The sequence below is a fragment of the Arvicola amphibius genome, chromosome 3 (genome assembly GCF_903992535.2).
Source record: "Arvicola amphibius chromosome 3, mArvAmp1.2, whole genome shotgun sequence".
NCBI classification, from domain to species: Eukaryota; Metazoa; Chordata; class Mammalia; order Rodentia; family Cricetidae; genus Arvicola; species Arvicola amphibius.
Window position 1 is genome coordinate 175,668,214 of NC_052049.1, and position 20,551 is coordinate 175,688,764.

General features: G+C 40.9%; 1 protein-coding gene across 3 annotated transcripts in view; it reads left to right on the forward strand.

The window, feature by feature from the left end:
- The window catches only part of Map4 (microtubule associated protein 4), a 134,907-nt gene that overhangs the window by 38,788 nt on the left and 75,568 nt on the right, over nucleotides 1-20,551 (forward strand). For all 3 annotated transcript variants that reach the window (XM_038324459.1, XM_038324460.1, XM_038324461.1), the window contains exons 2-3: nucleotides 3,467-3,698; nucleotides 17,184-17,252. In XM_038324459.1, the coding sequence (XP_038180387.1) occupies nucleotides 3,476-3,698; nucleotides 17,184-17,252 (292 nt within the window). In that variant the 5' untranslated portion in view covers nucleotides 3,467-3,475. The remainder of the gene's footprint in view (nucleotides 1-3,466; nucleotides 3,699-17,183; nucleotides 17,253-20,551) is intronic.

Below are 20,551 nucleotides of genomic sequence, written 5' to 3' on the forward strand. Positions count from 1 at the left end.
TGTAGGAGTAGTATGGCCTCGTGAGTGTTAACAGGTTCACCTTATTCAGGTCTTCTGCAGGTAATCAAAACAGCTGAGAAAGTGCAAGACTATAACAGCAGCAGCCGTGTCCTGCCTGAGAGACAGCACTTTCACAGCACTCTGTCCTCTCCTTCAGCTCCTCCCTTCTTTCCATCCCATCTTCTGTGTTGCTCCTTGAGCTTTGTGGGGTTGGCTATAGATTCCATGTTTAGGACTGAGCATTCAGTCATGACTTATTCCCAGTACCTTGACCAGTATGAGTCTCTGCAGTACTGGCTACCCATTGAAAAAAGAAACTTCTGTGACCAAAAGGTTAGAAGGCAATTTGATAGGTGCATCATGCCTATTTATGAAAAAACAACAGCAGTAGCTTTCCCACTACAGCCTATGACCTCATCTGCCTTAGGCCTTTGACCAGTTTTACAGTACCAGGATGAATTTCTTCCTGTGTAATGGGCCACAAATCCTCTAACAATTAACTTCTTTTTCCTTGCCTGGCATGTTGGTAGTGTCTCACAGGGAATCTGTAGTGGAATAAGACAGTAACAGTGTTCCCCTATCAGCCAGGAAAGCACCTTTTTGGGACTGTGAAATATAGCAAGCAGGGAAGACGTTTCCAACATAGTTACAGCTTGGTTTCCCACCCCGAACCCTCTGTCCTGCCACCAAAGTGTGTGGCGTCTTCAGTAGTAATATCTGACCACCCTGTTCTGATGGGCACCAGCTTTTGTGGCAATAGCTTGTATTGTTTTGGGAGCTACAGGGGTCTTCCTAGCCCACATCTCCTTATGGCTTCTGTGAATAGCTTTATCCGTCCACATAGGATACCTCTATTCAAGTTATTTCTCAAATCATTTTGTTTTTAAGTTTTTGTTTTTTTCAGACAAGGTTTCTCAGTGTAACAACTCTGGCTGCCTTGGAACTTGCTTTATTCGCCTGCCTTTGCCTCCAGACTGCTGGAAGTAAAGTTTTGTGCTACCACCACCCAGCTTGTTTTAAAGTTTTAGTTATGTGTGTATGTATGATGTATGTGAGAGACTGTGTGTGTACTGTGACGATCAAAGGGCAGTTTTGTGAAAAGTTGGTTCTCTCCACCTTCGCAGAAGAATCTGGGGCTCAAACTCAGGTTGTCAGGCTTTGTGGCAAGTGCATTTGTCCGTTGACCCATATCATTTATTTTTTATGCTAGTATAGTAATGCTGACTGAGTTTTGTTGGCTGACTTGGCTATCTAGGAGTGAATAATATGAGGCAGTACTGAGTCTTAGAAAACAGATGATTTTGTTTTCCTGATAATACAGTCTTTTTCATAGAAACATTCTAATATTTTCTTTGCATTCTTTTAAAAACTATTTTGGAACCTGATGTGAAAGTATGAGGTAATTGAAGTTAGAAGATCTGATTTAAGGCCTGGAGAGATGGCTTGGTGGTTAAGAGCACTGTCTGCTCTTCCAGAGGTGTAAGAGGAGGAGCGGCAGGCCCCTTCCCGCTTCCCAGCTCTCGGCCACCTGGCTAGCTTATTCCCTGAAATAACAACACACAAATTGTATTCTTTTAAACACTGCCTGGCCCATTAGTTTCAGCCTCTTATTGGCTAATTCTCACATCTTGCTTTAACACCCCTATTTAGTATTCTGCGTAGCACCACAAGGTGGTGGGTTACTAAGAGAGATCTTAACCTGCGTCTGTCTCAGAGAGGAGAGGCATAGCGTCTGCCTGAAGCGCCTGCCTGAAGCGTCTGCCTGACTCTGCTTTCTTTCTGCCCCAATTCTGTTCTGTTTACTCCGCCTACCTAATTTTCTGTCTATTAAAGGGCCAAGGTAGTTTCTTTATTAACCAATGAAAGTAACACAGACAGATGACCCTCCTCCATCATTTCCCCTTTTTCAGTTTAAACAAAAAAGAAAGGCTTTAACTTTGACATAGTAAAATTACATATAACAAAAGTTATCAAGCAAGAATTACAGTTACAATATTTAAATCTATTTTATCTTTTATTATAACTAAGGAAAACTATAACTATTTTTTTAACTGCATCACAGACTCCAGAAGGACATAATATTACCTAAGTAAACAAGAAGTAAACAACATCCAACATTCTAGAAATGACAGGCATCTCGCTACCTGGACAGTCATCCAAAGTTCCTCTGTACCGTTGGGGCATCCATTTTTGGCCTACAGGCCCATAGTATCCTGCAGACATTTCCATGAAGCAGGAAATTTTAAAGACAGTTCAGTCATTTTTTTTATGTGTCCTATAGAATGTCTCACAGACTCTTATGAGTCAGGAACCCCAAAAGACCATCTCACCTTTAGGCAAGTTCAGCAGTCCTCTCTCTGTGGGTTGTGTCCAGTTTATGCAACAGTCCAGGCAAGAGCAGTTTCTTTCCCAAATGGTTATCAAGCTCCATAAGGAGCCTCTTTGATGCCCATCTTCCTCAGGAAGTAGCTTGGTGCTGCCAGGAGCAGATGTGTCTCAAAAGCCCTAAGTTATTAAAACATTAAATGCCGTATTCTGTAGTCTTTGAAAGATATGAAGAATGTCTATCTGAAATATATCTATGTACATCTAGAAAATCTAACTAACATGACTACAAACTTGACTATTATAGATGATTATCTATTTAACCTATATTTCCTAATTATACATTACATTTTTAAAATAAACTACACAATCACAATACCTCAATCAAGATCAGAAATACATATACATGTAACAAAATTGACCTTAAATTTATATCAGCAAAGCAAAATTTATACCAATGTAAATTATTCATCTCTATATCACAGAGGACCCAAGTTAGGTTAGGTTCTCAGCACTTGCATAACTACTCCCCTGGCCACCACAGGTAGCAGACGTGCTCGTGGTGTACATATATGCAAGTAAGCAAGCAAGCAAAATACTTAAAACACAGGAAGTAAAAGTAAATTTGGGGGAAGGGGTTGGCTTTTCATGACAGGGTTTCTCTGTGTAACACACCTAGCTGTCTGGAACTAACTCTTTCTGTAGACCAGACTGACCTTGAACTCACAGAGTGCTGGGATTAAAGACAAGAGTCACCACTACCTGACTCTTGCTTTATTTTCTGTATTAATAAAAAGAAGCTGGTTTGATTATACATTCCTATAATCCCAGTGTACTGGGGGCTGAGGCAGAAGATTTATTGTGGGTTAGCCTAGATTAGGCTTCATATAACAACATCCTGTTAAATAAGTAAAGATAAGTAAAAAGAACAAAATAGTCTTGGCTTTTCTGCCCTGAGGAGATTCGAGAACAATGTCACCTGTAGTTACTGAACTGTTATTTTCTCATCATCTAAAAGGCATTGACTGTACTTAAAGTTTTAGATTTTGGTTCTCTTGAAAACAACTGATGAGAAGTTCTAGAAGTGTTTTTCCATTTTTCATTCACAGTATTCATCTGAACTTCTCTTTTCCCTTTGCAGTGGTGCAGAATGGCAGACCTCAGTCTTGTAGATGCATTGACAGAGCCACCCCCAGAGATAGAGGGAGAGATAAAGCGAGACTTCATTGCCACATTGGAGGCGGAGCCCTATGACGACACTGTGGGAGAAACTGTGGAGAAGACAGAGTATATTCCTCTTATGGATGGTGATGAGAAAGCTGGGAACCCAGAGTCCAAAAAGAAACCATGCTCAGACACTAGCCAGGTTGAAGGTAAGTGTTCAAGGTGAAAGGGACGCACGTATTTAGAATGCAGATTGGAGGTCAGGACTTGTCTGTCACCACTGAGGTTTGGTGTAGGCTAGTCAGTCACTTGAAGGTTTTGTTGCAAATCAAGGACACATTGTCCTTTAGTCAAATCAGTGTTGCTGAAACTTTTTTTGTCTTTTGTTTTGGTGGTGGTGGGGTTTCTTGACAGGGTTTTTGTACCGCTAGCTGTCCTGGAACTCACTCTGTCTGGCCTCAAACTCAGAGATTTGTTTGCCTCTGCCTCCCGAGTACTGGGATGAAAGGCCTGAGCCACCACTACTCAGTTGGCTGAGGAATTTTGTGCCTGTATTTAAGAGGGGTATTGTTCATTAGTTGTCTATTAATTTTGGTATTTTGAGACAGAACCTCACACTATAGCACAGGCTGCCTTGGAAATCACTGTCTAGCTCATTTTGACTTTGAACTCATGGCAAGTCAACTTTGATGTGAGTCAACCAACTATCAATGTGCTCACAATTACAGTGTATGTATGGTCTTGTTTATTTATTTATTGTATGGCTTTATTTGTTTATGTATTGTATATATTTATTTATTGGCTTATTTATTTTCAAGACAGGGTTTCTCTGTGTAGCTTTGGAACCTGTCTTGGAACTTCCTGTGTATACCAGACTTACCTCGACAGAGATCTGCCTGCTTCTGCCTCCCAAGCGCTGGAATTAAAGGTGTGTGCCACTACTGCCTGGTTTATCTGGTTTCAGAATTGATATCATGCAGACTTCAAAAATTGATTTGAGGACTGGAGAGATAGCTCAGAGGTTAAGAGAACTGACTGCTGTTCCGATGCCCTGAGTTCAATTCCCAGCAACCACATGATGGCTCACACCCATCTATAATGAGATTTGGTGCCCAGAACACTATATACATAATAAATAAATTTAAAAAAATTAATTTGAGCCGGGCGGTGGTGGCGCACGCCTTTAATCCCAGCACTCGGGAGGCAGAGGCAGGCGGATCTCTGTGAGTTCGAGGCCAGCCTGGTCTACAAGAGCTAGTTCCAGGACAGGCTCTAAAAAAGCTGCAGAGAAACCCTGTCTCGGAAAAAAAACAAAAAAAAAAAACAAAAAAAAATTAATTTGATAGAACTTGGGAGGTAGATTCATTCTGTGAGGTCAAGGACAGCCTGGTCAGCTGAGTGTTCCAGGACAGCCAAGGCTATACAGAGAAACCTTGGAAAACAAAACAGACAAACAAATAGCAAATAAAAACAAATAAAAAAAGAGTTGGCTGTTGTTGAGGTCTAAGAAAGATTGAAAGCTTGAGGTGACTTTGAGAGCTGTGTATCAAAATGAAATGAAATAAAATAAAATACTACATAAGTTGGGAAGCATTCATCTTCTAGAATAGTTACATAAAATTAATATTTTCTTGTTTGATTCAAATTGATCTATCTGTGCATAGTTTTTAGTTTTTAAACTAGGGATTAAATTTCTTTATGAGACAATAGAGAAATGGGGATGTAGCTTGCTCAACAGTAGTATATGAAGCTCTGGGTTAGGTTTGAACCCGAAATAAGTAGACATGGTAGCACAGTACACCTGTCATCCTGGAACTTGGGAGGTGAAGACAGGATCAGAACTACAAGATTTGAAGCTTCACTTACCAGGTTCCAAGACTGAACTACGTGTGACTGTATTAAAGAGACGGGGGATAGAAAGATGGCTCAGAGGTTAAGAACATTGGCTGTTCTTCCAGAGGTCCTGAGTTCAATTCCCAGCAACCTCATGGGAGCATACATCCAAGCATACATGCAGGCAGAATATTGTATACATAATAAAAATATTTATTTAAAGGGGGAGGGAAGAGAGAGAAGATGTATGTATCTTTTCATTTGAGGTAGGGGTGTGTGTGGTGTAGTGTAGTGTCTGTGTAGGCCAGGGGACAATGTTGGATGTTTTTGTTTCTCAGGCATCTTTGTACATTCCATGTAGAAATCAGAGGACAATTTACAGGGACCAGTTTTTTCCCTTCATTTTGAGGATCCTGGAGCTTGAACTCAGGTTATCAAGTTTTGTGGCAAATGCTTTTCTCCACTTAGCTATTTCAGTGGGCCAGTTGTTGTTGTTTTTCCCCCGACAAGGTCCTTCACTGGCTTGAAACTCACCACGTAGACTAAACTGGAGAGCCTTAGAAATTTGCCTTTTTGTATCCACCCATCAGCATTAGGATTACAAGCTCAAACCAGTATATCTGCTATTCTACTTTTGTTCTGGGTGTCTAACTCAGGTTCTTGCTTGTAAGTCGAGCATATTACCAGCTGAGATGTCTCCCAGACGCCTAGCTCTCAGCTATCGTTTTCATGCCGTGGAAGTGGGAGTAACATCGCTTTTGACTTTCTATAACCAAAGTGGAAGACCTAGTGGCTTTGTTTATACTTTATGGAGAGACACACACTGCATCAGGTGAAGAATATAAGAGTTTAAGATCTTATCATTTGCATAATTATTTGCTTCAAGGGAAAAAATTGAATTTCTTAATGGAGAATAGTTCACAATGGTCCTTTGATTGACTCACATGAAAATAAAGGAAATTCAGTAGGAAGGAAGGAAATGGTAAGGCTTAGTTATTGTAGTAGGTAATGGTAGCTAAGATGCTCTCCCACCCCAGTAACTTGATGCTCATCAGAGTTTGGGTGAAGAAGGTTGCTTCTTTTTCATGTTGTTTTCTTACAGTTGTTTTATGCCTCTACAGTCTACGACTAATCTAGACGGGTAAGGACAGGGAAGTAGTAGAAATAGTTTTTCTTGTGCTTTCTCTCTTTTGAGAGTGGGGGTGCTGGCTGGCCTACAACTCAAAGCTCCTGTTTCTGTCCCGCCTCTCGAATACTGGTATTAAAAGCATGTGTGCCATAACACCTCACTGTACCTCATCTAGAGTGATGGTGCACACCCTTTAATCTCAGCACTCAGAAGGCAGAAGCAAGTGTATCTCTCTGAGTTCAAGACCAACCTGGCCTACAGTGTTTCAGTACTGCCAGGGCTACACGTAGAAACCCTGTTTCAGGAAAGAAGCTATCAAACAAATTAGGGTGTGTGTGTGTGTGTGTGTGTCTGTGTGTGTGTGTCTGTGTCTGTGGGGGTAACGTTGAGTATGTTATGTTACTTGTGAAGGATAGAAGAGGATGTCCTATTTCCTGGAGGTGGAGTTATAGGCAGTTATAAGCTGCCCTTCATGTGTTGGTCCTCTGCTAGAGCAATAAGTGCTCTTAACTTCCAAGCTATCTCTTGATTCTCCTGCCTCAAGGCCTAGTGTATTTCATTATTTTTGTGTTTTTTTTTTTAAAAATATCTGTTTGTGTGCCCAAACCTGAAGTACATACCTAATTTTTTTTCTTTTTGAAATAGTTTGGTAGTCTCTTACTTGTTTGGTTTAAACTTGGGCCACTCAAGGGAAGTTTAAACCTTTGTGTTGCATCTAGATATGGGAGGAACAGCTGAACAAGCGACATAGAATAGAGCTCTTTAGACAATAGTTTTTATTTCCTTTACTTTTTATATGGCTTCCCTAAAGGCCTTCAACTAAAAGTGAAGGGTAATCTTTCACTATGGTCCAAACCTAGCATTTGGGAGAAAGGTAAAGTCAAGGTCAACTTTGGTTTTGTAGGGGATTCAAGGCTAACCTGGGCTAGAAGAAACCCCATCTCAAAATAAAACACAAAATAAGTGTATCTGAGTACAACTCTTGTAACAAACATGGTGGCACCAATTTCTGTAAGAATCCTTTTTTATTAAAGTGAGGAATGTATTTTAAGGTCATGAGTGGGTACTGTGGCATGCTTGTTGCCTACTGTATTTGTCATTTGTCAGAATGTATTGAGCTTCCATGCTTTACTCCTAAACTGCCCAATGCCTGGTAGTTAATTATGAGCACTGTGTGTCTGACCCTTGCATCTGTCTGTGCCGTCTTGCCGTGGTCCCTCCCGTCCTTCGTGTCGTGCCCCCCTCCACTGGCCTTGAGCTCACAGAGATCAACCTGATTAAATGCCTGTGATTTAATCTTCTGTGATTAAAGGCATGCACAGTCACCACCTGACTACATCTGTCTTTGAAATATGAGTGGCAAAGCAGAAATTCTGTGACTGCCTTAGGCTAGTGAGCATTTCATACATTTGTTGCCTTTCACATAAGCAGCTAGGAAGTTTGTGGACAGGTAATTTAGACTTCTGTGCCCTGTTCATAAGATTGAGGCCAATATTTATGTAGAATAAAAAATTAGATGGTGGTGCATGTCTTTTATCCCAGCATTCAGGACGCAGAGGCAGGTAGATCTACAGGCTGGTCTACATAGTGAATTCCAGGACAGTCTGAGCTGTGTAGTGAGACTCTATTTCTAGTCTAGGATAGTGCTCCTCAAGGGTGGGCCTTAGAACTCCATTTCAGATCATGTGGAGCGTGTGCAAAGTGCAGTAGATAGGCTCGGGTTGAGGCTTAGATGTGTTTTAACAGGTCCTCCTAGGTTAGCACGGAAGGGGTGGTAACGAGGTTAGACTGCAGAGGATTTCATTCATGTGACTTGGCCTTAATGAAATAGTGCAGTTTGCTAGAATTTGCCACAAGAGGGTGATGTTGGCAAGAGTCTGGCCATGCAGATTGCAAACCCTTGTGTTGAACCTGTGCTCATTCTTCCCTGTTTGGCCCAAAGCTTACTCTCCCTCATGGCTCTTTTTCCTCTCAGCTCTTTACCCTCCTTCTTTTCAAGGTTTACTTGCCTCTTGTAGGAGATGAAACCTGTTATGCAGAGTGATTTTTTTTTGTTTGTTTTTTTCGAGACAGGGTTTCCCTGTAGTTTCTAGAGCCTGTCCTGGAACTAGCTCTTGTAGACCAGGCTGGCTTTGAACTCAGAGATCCGCCTGACTCTGCCTCCCGAGTGCTGGGATTAAAGGCGTGCGCCACCACCGCCCGGCTAGAGTGATTTTTTTTTTTTTTAAAGGTAACTTTGGATTTCTATTCCTTTAAGAATAATATGATTAATTTTTTAGCTGGGCATGTTGGTGCATGGCTTTAATTCCAGCACTGGAGAGGCACAGGAGGCAAAGTCTGTCTTACAAAGGAAGTTCCAGGACAGCCAGGGCTGTTACACTGAGAAATCCCCCCTGCCTGGGGGAGGTAGAGTGGGGAGAATATGATTAATTTAAAAATGTGCTGTTTCATCGCTACATATGTTGAAATGAGAGTTTATTTCATTAAATGAAGCTCCTCTGTGGAATTTAGTGAGAAGGTAGTATAACATCTTTTGATTGAGGATATTCCCAGTGCTTCATAGTGCTTAACATAACTTATTTGAAAGACGTTCTTGACTTTCTCTTTTCTTTTTTCTTTTTTAAGATTTTCTTTATTATGTATGCAGTGTTCTGCCTGCATGTTTGCCTGCATGCCAGAAGAGGGCATCAGATTTTATTATAAGTGACCACCATGTGGTTGCTGGGAATTGAACTCAGGACCTCTGGAAGAGCAACCAGTGCTCTTTACCTCTGAGCCACCTCTTCAGTTCCTGAGTTTTTTTTCTTAGTGTCATGTTTTTAATTCTCTTTTAGACCGACGGTCTGTGTGGTGCGTGTATGGTACAGTCACTTCTCTTATTCCTATTTAATCTCTGTTTTCTTTTAATCTGGTAAATGCTTTGTGTTATTTCTTAAAATATGACACTGTCACTTAACCAGATTGTAAATTTATTATGTTTTAAGATTTATCTTTGTGATTATTTTTATTTCATGTGTTTGAGTATTTTGCCTTCATGCATGTCTATGTACCATGTGTATCAGTGCCTGTGAAAGTTAGAAGAGGATTTTGGATCCTCTGGGAGCCCTAGCGTGGGTGCTGTACTCTAAGCTTAGGTTTTCTCTCAGAGCAGTACACACTCCTAAGTGCTGAATCATCTATAGCCCCTTAATATTTTTATTGTTGTTTTCTTTGTTTAAAAAGACAGAATTTCTTTGTGTAGCCCTGGCTGTCCTGGAACTGGTACTGTAGACCAGGCTGGCCTCCAACTCAGAGAACCACCTGCCTCTGTCTGCCAAGTGCTGGGATTAAAAGTATGTACCATCACTGTCTTGTAAAAATAAGTAATTTTAAAGAAATTCAAGAAAGGCATTTATTTGGGGTAAGGGAACATATGCACACAGCAGATGTAACAGAGAAAGACCCTCTACAAGCTCTTTGGAGGACTGGAAAAGCCAAAAATCTAGTCTCTTTTGGAGGGCTGGAGGTTTTAAAACTTTTAAAGAATTTTCTTCCCATAACTTAGGCAGTTGGTCAGTTTGAAGAAAGCTAACATGATTGATTAGCCAAGAACTGTTCTGTGACATGTTTTGGGTAGACCTTGGACTTGTTAAGCCAGCCTATCATCAGGGGGCCTGCTGACTGGAGACAAGCCTACAAAAACCTTTGTTTTAAGCTTCCAAGTTTTGTTTCAGGTCAGGTGAGGAAGAAGCTGGCCATCTTTAAAAACGGCCATCTTTATTTCCTAGTCATAACCCCTCTCCCTATCTTATAACAGATAAGAGTTATCTGTCTAACTCTTAGTTTCTCATTTCCCCCTCTCAAAGGTCACCCTGACTGCTGTGAGGGTCTGTGTGTACTGACTGCTGTTAGCTGTTTAGAGTTGACAAATGGTTGATGATGGAGCAGCAGCAATCAGAGGGCCTCAGGGGAGTGCCTCTAGAAGGGGCCATGATAAAATTTAACGGGTGATGATCCAGAGCATAAGTCAGCCATTTGGTGGTGGAGCTTGTCATATGAGTGAGTTAGCATCTATAATATAGAAAAAGTGAGACTGGCTTCTGGCAGTTAGTATACACCTTTAATTTCAGAATTTGGGAGACAGAGGCAGGTGGATCTCTGAGTTTGAGGCCTGGCTGGTCTTCAGAGTAAGTTGGGCAACCAGAGCTACACAGAGATAATGCTGGCTTGAAAAACTTTTTTTAAAAAAAGTGAGCCGGGCGATGGTGGCGCACACCTTTAATCCCAGCACTTGGGAGGCAGAGGCGGGTAGATCTCTGTGAGTTCGAGACCAGCCTGGTCTACAAGAGCTAGTTCCAGGACAGGCTCCAAAGCCACAGAGAAACCCTGTCTCGAAAAACCAAAAAAAAAAAAAGTGAGACTGTTAGTACTCTTGTAATTCCTACTGGGGAGTATTGTTAGAAAAATAATTGAGGTCTTCTTCTTCTTCTTCTTCTTCTTCTTCTTCTTCTTCTTCTTCTTCTTCTTCTTCTTCTTCTTCTTCTTCCTCTTCCTCTTCCTCTTCCTCTTCCTCTTCCTCTTCCTCCTCCTCCTCCTCTTCTTCTTCCTCCTTGTTCTTCTTCTTCCCTCCCTCCCTCCCTCCCTCCCCTCCCCCCTCTCTCTCCAGGGTTTCTCTGTAGCTTTGGAGCCTGTCCTGTAACTAGCTCTTGTGGACCAGGCTGGCCTCAAACTCACAGAGATCCGCCTGCCTCTGCCTCCCATGTGCTCAGTTTTGTTCTTCTTAGAGGAAGAAAACATTCCAGAAAATGGTCTAAAGAATATTTGTAGGCGGGGCTGGAGAGATGGCTCAGAGTTTAAAAGCACTGCCTGCTCTACCAAAGTTCCTGAATTCAATTCCCAGCAACCACATGGTGGTTCACAACCATCTGTAATGGGTTCTGGTGCCCTCTTCTGGCCTGCAGGCAGACACACAGACAGAATATTGTATACAAAAAAAAAAGAATCCTTGTAGGCTTTGTCATGGATTTCAACAAAATCGATTTCTCTGCCACCATTGTCTGCCACAAGATGTACATTGTTGAGGAGGTCATTTGTCTGGTTCAAGAATTCAATGAGCCTTTCGTAGTTAATTTATGTTTAGAAGTTGGCCATTGGGTTTTTTCTAAGGTCAACGAGAAAAAAAATTTTGACATCATGGTGTTGGCATACAAGAGTTCCACAATAGCCCAGAATGGAATATAACAAAGGTTTATTTATTTGGGGGTAAACTCACAGAAAGAGTAGCGATTTGAAGTCCTCTGCGTGTATTGAGAACTGGAACTAAATTCAGCAGCCAAGAGGCCCACGCATGATTTTCATCCACATTTGTAGTATATGAGAGCACGCTTAAAGTGGACCGGCTATTGACTCAAGGAGTTCGCAAAGCATCTCCCCAATTTGTCTAAATGAGAGTTCTAAGCCTGATATAAAACTATATACAGTAAGAACAAATATCAAGGGAAATAATATTGCTTGATTAAACAGGAAGTGCAATCAAGCACTTTATAAAAGGTACAAGAAGTTATACGGACAACTGGCTACCTGGGCAATCAAATCTCATGTGCAACATTGGGGCAACCAACTTTAGTTAAGGCCTAGAGTAACTGACAGATAATTTTTTTTTCTTCTTGTTGTTGTTTTCTTTGAGACAAGGTTTCTCTGTAGCTTTGGTGCCTATCCTGGAACTAGGTCTTGTAGACCAGGCTTGCCTCAAACTCACAGAGATCCACTCACCTCTGCCTCTCAAGTACTGGGATTAAAGGCGTGCGCCACCACTGCCCAGCCCATTTTTTACTGTTTTACTCTTGATGCAGACAATTGTAAACCATCTAAATTCCATTTCTATTCATTTGATATTTTACTTTGTTTAGTCCATACTTTTGTTTCCTAGTTGTATGGTTATTTTTCTTGTCTCTTTGAGGGAAGTTTGTCTTTTATAGACTCTACTGTTTGAGCTGGGGGTATAGCTCAGAGTGTTTTGCTAAGCTGTGTTAGCATGATTTGCCTGGCTGGTACTGGTTCTCTTCAAATGGCACCTTTTCCTCAGTTATTTATTGTAAGTTTTGTTTAAGAGATGCTGTGATGGATGGCTGTCCTGTGTCTGCTTTTGGCAGTATGTTGTCAGTGCTACCCCAGTGTGTCAGTGTCCATTTCTCGGAGATGGGGGAGCTCTCCTCTCCTCCAGCTGTCATGGTCACTGGTGAGATAGTGTCCAGTGTCTGCTCCATGTGGGAGGTGACGAAGGATTGACTCTAGTGGGAATGAAGATTGGTTAATGAGGAGAAGGGACAAACTTGGAAACTTTGCTGCTCATCTATGCCACATTTAGCATGTGGTTTATGTATTTCTGTTTATTTTCATTTTTATGAATATCTCATAATTTCTAGATCACTAGAGGCTGTCCTTTTAAATTTTATTTTTAGTTATGTGAATGGTTGTTTTTTTTGTGCACATGTGTACATGAATTTGAGTATTTCCAGAGGTGAGAAGGATATTGGATTCTTTGGAAATGGAGTTATAGGCAGTTGTGAACTCAACTGGGAACTCAACCTGGGTCCACTGGAAGAGCAGTATGCTCTCTTAAATACTGAGCCATCTGTTCAACTCCAAGGCTACCTCTCTTAATTTCTAGATTCTTTATTTCCTACTTTTTTATAGGTAGTGTCTTATTATTTAGATGAGGCTGGCCTTGAATTCTCAGGCCATAATCCCTTAAGTATAGAGGTGACATTAGATATGTGCCACCAGACTCAGCTCTGCAGAAAAAAGATGTATTCAATTTTATTATGTGTATGAGTGTTGCCTGCATCACATATCTGGGTACTAGTAAATGCCTGTCATCTCTGGAGACCAGTAGAGGACATTAGACCACTGAAGCATTTCTCCAGCCCGTGCTTTTTTTAAAAAATATTTATTTATTTATTATGCATACAATATTCTGTCTGTGTGTATGCCTGCAGGCCAGAAGAGGGCAGCAGACCTCATTACAGATGGTTGTGAGCCACTGTGTGGTTGTCAGGAATTAAACTCAGGACCTTTGGGAGAGCAGGCTTCTTAACCTTACTCTTAACCACTGAGCCACCTCTCCAGCCCCCAGCCCATGCTTTTAAATACTTCTGCTAGTATGTTGAAGTTGACATGTTCCTTAGTTTGCCTTCTTTAAGGAAGAAATGGGGGGAGGATGAGAATTTTTTTTTTTTTTTTACATAATACTCATCTTGCCATATTAGCCTTCTTCCTTCCCGCCTATCCCTCTGCCTATATGTCCTGGATTCTCAGTGGTATTTTACTCTATGGTGAATCTTTTTATGGATATTTGACTTTTTTAAAATAGTGCTATAGCATTCTGTTTATATTAATTTTTATCTCTTTATATAAGTGATTTAAATACTGATAATATATTGTTGAGTTACTATTTCTCAATTGATAAATTGCCTGACTATATAAAATGTTTGTTCTTTCCTGCCCTTTAGTTACTCTATTACCACATTATAAAGTAGTTCTACCACTTCCACAGGCAAAAAATAATTAATTTTTGTAAAATTTCCATTTTCTTATAATTTACATTTTTAAAACAGGACAGATTTTAAAAAAATATGTTCTCTTAAGCTAGGGATGATGAATCTTAAGTGCTGATTATTTGAGGAAAGGGACTTGATGCCAAGTGTGGGATAGAACATAGCTGGCATCTCTTTGGATCAGGACAGTACATTATGTGAAGAATGAGCAGGGTACTCGTTATTTATGCATATTTAATGGAAACTTGTTTTTTCACCCTTTTATCTTTTTTCTAATTTTCTGATATACCATGCTTCTCTTTGTTCCTCTCAGATAACAGAACAGTCTTTTCAGTTAACTATTACAGTGATTACTATCAAGGATTTCTGCTCTGGACACAGGGTCTAGATTGTTAGCTTCTAAAGAAAAAGCCTGCATTTGTTATTTTAGACAGTGTAGCTTCTGGATTTCCCTTTGTCTTTGAAAAGTATCTGTGAAAAATACCTCTGTAGGTCATAATGTTGTGTGTGTGCCCAAGGCAAGATAGGTTTTTCTGTGTAGCCCTCTGTCATGGAACCCACTCTCTAGATCAGGAGACACAGGTCCCCCCGAGTGCTAGAGTTGTAGGCGGCACCACCACTGCCCAGCAAGTCTCCCTTTAAGATGAGTGTGTTTTCAGGGAGCTGGGTGGGTGTGTCCAGAGCTGGTTATTAGGGAGGGTCCCTGCTCAGTCCATGCTCAGTGGCCTCTAAGACAGTTGGTTGTCTAGCTACAAAACTGGATGACTGTGCCATTTTCTTAAAATAAAATGCTTGAGATGTTGTAAGATATAGCCTTGTGAGAATTCTTTTGACTGCCTATCTTGCTTGAACCCTCTCAAGAACACTCTCAAACAGGGCCAGAAGAACCCCGAAAAGAGTTAATCTTAGCTTTGTATACTCTAAGCAGTTGTGATTCTCCTTTCCAGGGTGAAATATACCTAGGAGGTAACACCATGGGTAAGACTTTTCAGTGGAAACTGTGGTCAACATGAAATTGTGCAGATGCAGAAGTGCTAATTCTAGTCTAGTATCGTTCAGAAAATGTGCATCCCCTGTTTTTTTCTGTTTGTCGCAGTTGTAAATAAGATCTCATCAAGATTATGTTTTTTTATACATGTGCACACATGCCTGATTATGTTTTTGTGGAAGCCAGAGGAATATTTGGAGTGTTTTACTTTCAACTCCCTTTCCTGCTTTTCCCTTTGCTTTCGTTTTTCTTTCTTCCCCCTTTCCTTTTTCTTTTACTTTTCCCTTCCCTTCCCTTCTTTTCTCTTCCCTTTTTCTCCCCTCCGCTCTCCTCCCTTTCCTTTTTCTTTTTCTTTTCTCCTTTTCTCAGTGAACCTGGAGCCTGCTGATCTGACTAGACTGGCTGATCAACACTTTCCAGCACTGAGATTACTGACGATGCTATGCTTATTTGCTTGTCTGGTTTATGCTGCTGCTGTCTGGGCTATAAAATGAGTTGAAGGCCAGCCTGGGAAATAGGCATGACCCTGTGCAGAGAGAAAATCAATTGTTACCAAGCTTATATGGTGTCAGAATACCCAGACTTAAAAATCCATGGAAAAGACAAGAATTGGAGGAAAAGCCCATGGTTGGAGATATAGTTCAACAGTTAAATGCTTAGCTGCTAAAAGCAAAGCACTGAAGTGTAGAGCACTCTGGGTTTGATGCACATGAAATGAAGGAAAAAGTCATCACTATGAGAATAGAAAGCCCAGAAACAGACTAACACAAATGTTGTCAATTGATTTTCCAGAAAGTTGCACATTTGCACCAGGGCAAATATATTCAATAGGGCAAAGACAGTCTTTTCAACAAATTAATAATGCTGAACAATTAGGTATCCATTTACAAAAACACAAAACCAGCCAGGTGTTGGTGACACAATGCTTTAATCCTGGCAGAGGTCTGTGGATCTCTGTGAATTGAAGGCCATCCTGGTCTACAAGAGCTAGTTCTAGGACAGCGAGCACTGTTACATACACCAAAAAAGACAAAAAAAACCCAAAAAACCTTGACCTTACTTTTTACATATTTTCAGAGACAGGGTCTTCTGTAGGCCAAGCTGACCTCAGACTTAACTCTTTGAGGAAGTTTGTTGAAGAAGATCATGAACTTAGTGATCCTCCTGACTCACATCCTGAGTGCAACACTGTGCCCAGCTTTATGTAGTACCCAAAGACTTCCTGTCTGTATGCAAACAAGTTTGAGACTAAACTGGGCTATGAGACCCTGTCTCCAAACAAAACAGAGGATTCTTATGTCCTGTGACTCCTTCCGTCTCCATGTGGTCTCCAGAAGCACTGATGTGTCCTGGAGCTCCTAGTGGAGGAATTAAGTCCTGGGTCACTTCAAGCGAAACGTGCTTGCTTAACCTGAGGTGCTCTGTAGATTTGTTATTTTTAAATTGAATCTGTTAACAATCTCTGACAATTTATAGAATAAAGACATTTATGCCTGGCAGCGATGGCACACACCTTTAGTCCCAGCCCTTAAAGACAGAAGGCAGGTAGATCTCTCAGTTCAAGGCCAGCTGGTCTAAAGAGTGAGTTCCAGAACAGCCAGGTGTACAGAGTAGTTGGTGGGGGAGGGGAAGAAGATGGACCAAGGAACTTTTTGCTTGCCTGCTGTCTGGGCTGTGGTGGTGGTGGTGGTGGTGGTGGTGGTGGTGGTGGTGGTGGTGGTGGTGGTGGTGGTGGTGGTGGTGGTGGTGGTGGTGGTGGTGGTGGTGGTAGTGGAGTACGCCTTTAATCCCAGCACTCGGGAGGCAGAGGCAGACAGATCTCTTGAGTTCGAGGCCAGCCTGCCCTACAAAGTGAGTTCCAGGACAGGCTCCAAAGCCACAGAGAAACCCTGTCTCAAATAACAAAACAAATACAAAGGAAAAACAAAAACAAACAAGATCTGTTTATGGTGAATAGATGGTTCTGCAAAACTCTCATATGCATACAATAAATAAGTCTAAAAAAAAAAAGGCCTTTTCTGTGGTGACAGTACCGATGGTGTGAGTGGGGCAGGAATTAGTGTGTTTCCTTTTACTGAAGATTGACAGTTTGGATGTGCTTTGTACTGCTTAATACTACAAATAGCAACAAAAATTACATAGTCAGTGATTTATTTTTTTATTTTTACTTTGTTTTACAATACATAATTATTCCTTGCAATTATTGCAGGTATTTCATCTTCTAAACCAACACTTCTAGCCAATGGTGATCATGGGATGGAAGGGAATAACACTACAGGTAAGTCTTTGCAATCTCTTGACTATTATTATGGAAGTATATGAGTTATTCTTGAGAACCTTGCTGTTCCTGTTGGATGTATTTTAGCCCAGGGCATCTCTCAACAACAGAAAGAGAAGAGTTTGCTTTCATAGGCCTTGAATGTTTACTGGAAGTGAACCAAATAAGAATTGGATCAATCTTAAAGATGCAAAAAAAACCCATCACTTTGGTATATTAGAAGCCGGTCTCTGACCTGGATGTGCTCTGTACTCATTTTAGTATTAAGAAACCTACAGTGGCCAGGCATGGTGGCACTCGCCTTTAATCTCAGCACTTGGGAGGCAGAGATCTCTATGAGTTTGAAGCCGGCCTGGTTTACAAAGTGAGTTCCAGGGTAGTTAGTGCTGTTATACAGAGAAACCTATCTCAAAAACAAACCAAAAAAAAAAAAGGAGAGAGAGAGAGAGAGAGTGAGTAACCCACAACAGTAAATTAAAGTGCTTTGTGTTCTGGTCTTCAATTTTTTTTCTCTGCCTTTATCTTTTCCCTTAACTGTTCATTTTGGGGTTTATTTCTAACTTTAACTTTTAGCCCAGTACTAGGGCTATGATATTCTTTCAGCACCGAGTTCCCTTAGTCTCTCACTTTATAACCAGCATGAATCCCCTCCCCTTCATTCCCAGTGTATTTATAATGAGCAAAATTGCCAGAGTCATAGCAGGAGTATGTGCACATGGAATGTGTTATATAAAACCTAGGGAGCCTGCGTGAGAGTCAGGTGCTGTATTTTTGACTTTTAGTGCTCAAGCAGGGTACATTGTTCTTGTATCAGAAAACTCCTAACTCTGGGGTGCAGCATTTTGATTCACATCAGTACATTGAGGCAAGCACAAGTACTTCTTTTTGTTTCAGTTTTATATGATTGAGCCATGAAAAGCCTTTCATTTAACTACCATAGAGTTGTTCAGCTCTAAATGTTTCCAAAAGCCTTTTGTTAGCAATAACAGTTTTTAATGTACTTTTTTCTTTTTATTTGTTTTTAATTTGATTTTTATACGAATGTGCTTGCATGAGTTTATTTATACCACATATGTGCAGGAGCCTGAGAAGACCAGAAGAATGTATTAGATGCCCTGGAACTGGAGTTACAGATAGTTGTGAGCCATCATATGGTCGCTGTAAAATGAATTCAGGTCCTCATCAAAAAGCAGCAAGTGCTCTTAACTGCTGACCCATTTCTCCAGCCCTGACTTTTTTTCTAAGCTTAAGAAATGTTCTAAGATGAATTTAGTGACCCAGTCCTGTAATCCCAGCTACTTGGAAGGCAGAGGCGGTAAGAACACAAATTCCAGGCCTCAATAGAGTTAGTTACTGGCTCAACCTGGGTAATTTATTAAGACTTTATTTCAAAATAAAACACCCAACGATGTAGTTTAGTGGCATTTACTTGCCAAACATGTACGAGACCTTAGGTTCAACTTCTAGTATCTCCCCCTATAAAAGAAAAATGTACATATCTTATACCTCAAAGAAATTGAAGTTTAGGTTCTATTTTTTGCTCCATAAAATTGGCTTTCTTATTAGCAATTCATATATATATACCGTACTTTGAAAACTAGGAACAAACTTAAATAAGTGTCATGTTATCATCAAAAGAATTGACTTTTTTTATTTTTAACTTGGATAGTTGTACTCATATATATTGATTATTTCTGCTCCTGCTTTGGAAGGAAAACTGATTGGCAGTGATTCCTGCTAGTGAGAAGCAGTGGTTTCAGCACGAGTGCGGTTTGCTCACAGCTGTAATTCCAACATTTGGCAGGCATTTTGAGGCTAGTTTGGACCTTAGAACAAGTCCCTTTCTCAAAAAAACAAAACAAAACAAAACAATGCAAAAACCAAAAACTAACAAACAAACTAGAAAAAGGGCTGAGTGTTGAAGAGCTGTATTGCTCTTGCAGGGCCCTAAGTTAATTTCCAGCAGGGTGAGTGACAACCATCTGTTACCTCCCCTCCAGGGGAGTCTCCCTCTGGCCTTTGGGTACAGCTGTGTCACATGCGCACCCCTACACACAGACATACTCACACGTGTACACATAATTAAAAACAAAAGCAACTCTTAAAACAAAAAGCAAAAAAGTAAATCCAGTATTTTTAACCTGGAGTTAATGTTGGTAGGAAGAAGGGATGGAGAATAGAATTGCTGTTTCTAGCAAGTGGGTATTGCTGGTTTTTTAAAAAATAACTTATTTATTTTATGTGCATTGATGCAAACGTGTCAAAATCCCTCAAACTAGAGTTACAGATGGTTCTGAGCTGCCGTGTGGGTGCTGGGAATTGAACCCAGGTCCTCTGAAAGAACCGGTCCTCTTAACCACTGAACCATTCCTCCAGCCTCGTGGGTATTTTTTTTTTTTTATATATAGGAAAGAACAACTATCAAATCTAAGTTAGACTTCTTCTCTAACAGGATGTCAAGCCTGACCAGAAAAGACTTAGTGTTTGTGTGTGTGTGTGTGTGTGTGTGTTTGTCACTGTTGTTTTACTTTTTAAAGATTTATTCTATTTTTATTTGTGTGTGGGGAGGTGAGGGGAGATAGCATGGGGTCTCCTGAAGCTGCAGTTACAAACAGTTGTAAATCATCTGATGTGGGTGCTGGGAATCAAACTCGGGTACTCTGAAAGAGCCATCTCTCCAGCCTGGAGACTTAGTGTTTTAAATGTTGATAGTACGGTGGCTAGGGCTCAGCTGTGTGTGCCCAGGACACAGTTTTGAAACATCGAGAGTATTCTGATGACACCAGGGGAACTGTTTTGCTCTTTGGCGACTTGCCCATTGGCACTATAAGAACTTGTCTTTCTGCCTTTGGATATCTTTCATTAGGTAAAATGTTGTGTTCACATCTGAATTGTTTGGGTTCTGATGTGGCTCTCTTTTCATTGCTTTTCAAAACAGGTGTATTAGTCAGGCAGTGGTGGTGCACGCCTTTAATCCCAGCACTCAGGAGGCAGAGGCAGGCGGATCTCTGTGTTCGAGGCCAGCCTGGTCTACAAGAATTAGTTTCAGGACAGGCTCCAAAGTTACAGAGAAACCATGTCTTAAAAAAAACCAAACAGGTGTTATTACTGAGTATAGAGATTTCATTAGAGGAGGAAGCAGAGTAGGTGAAGAGTGCATGTTTTGGGGAGCATGTTGTGACTTGCTTCTGATTTGCCGTCACTAACTAGAGCATCTGGCTTAGTGCCCCTTTGAAAACTCCTCTCTCGGTTTTCCTTAGATGTTGTCTGTAGAGCTTAGAGAGGAGAGCTCCACTAAT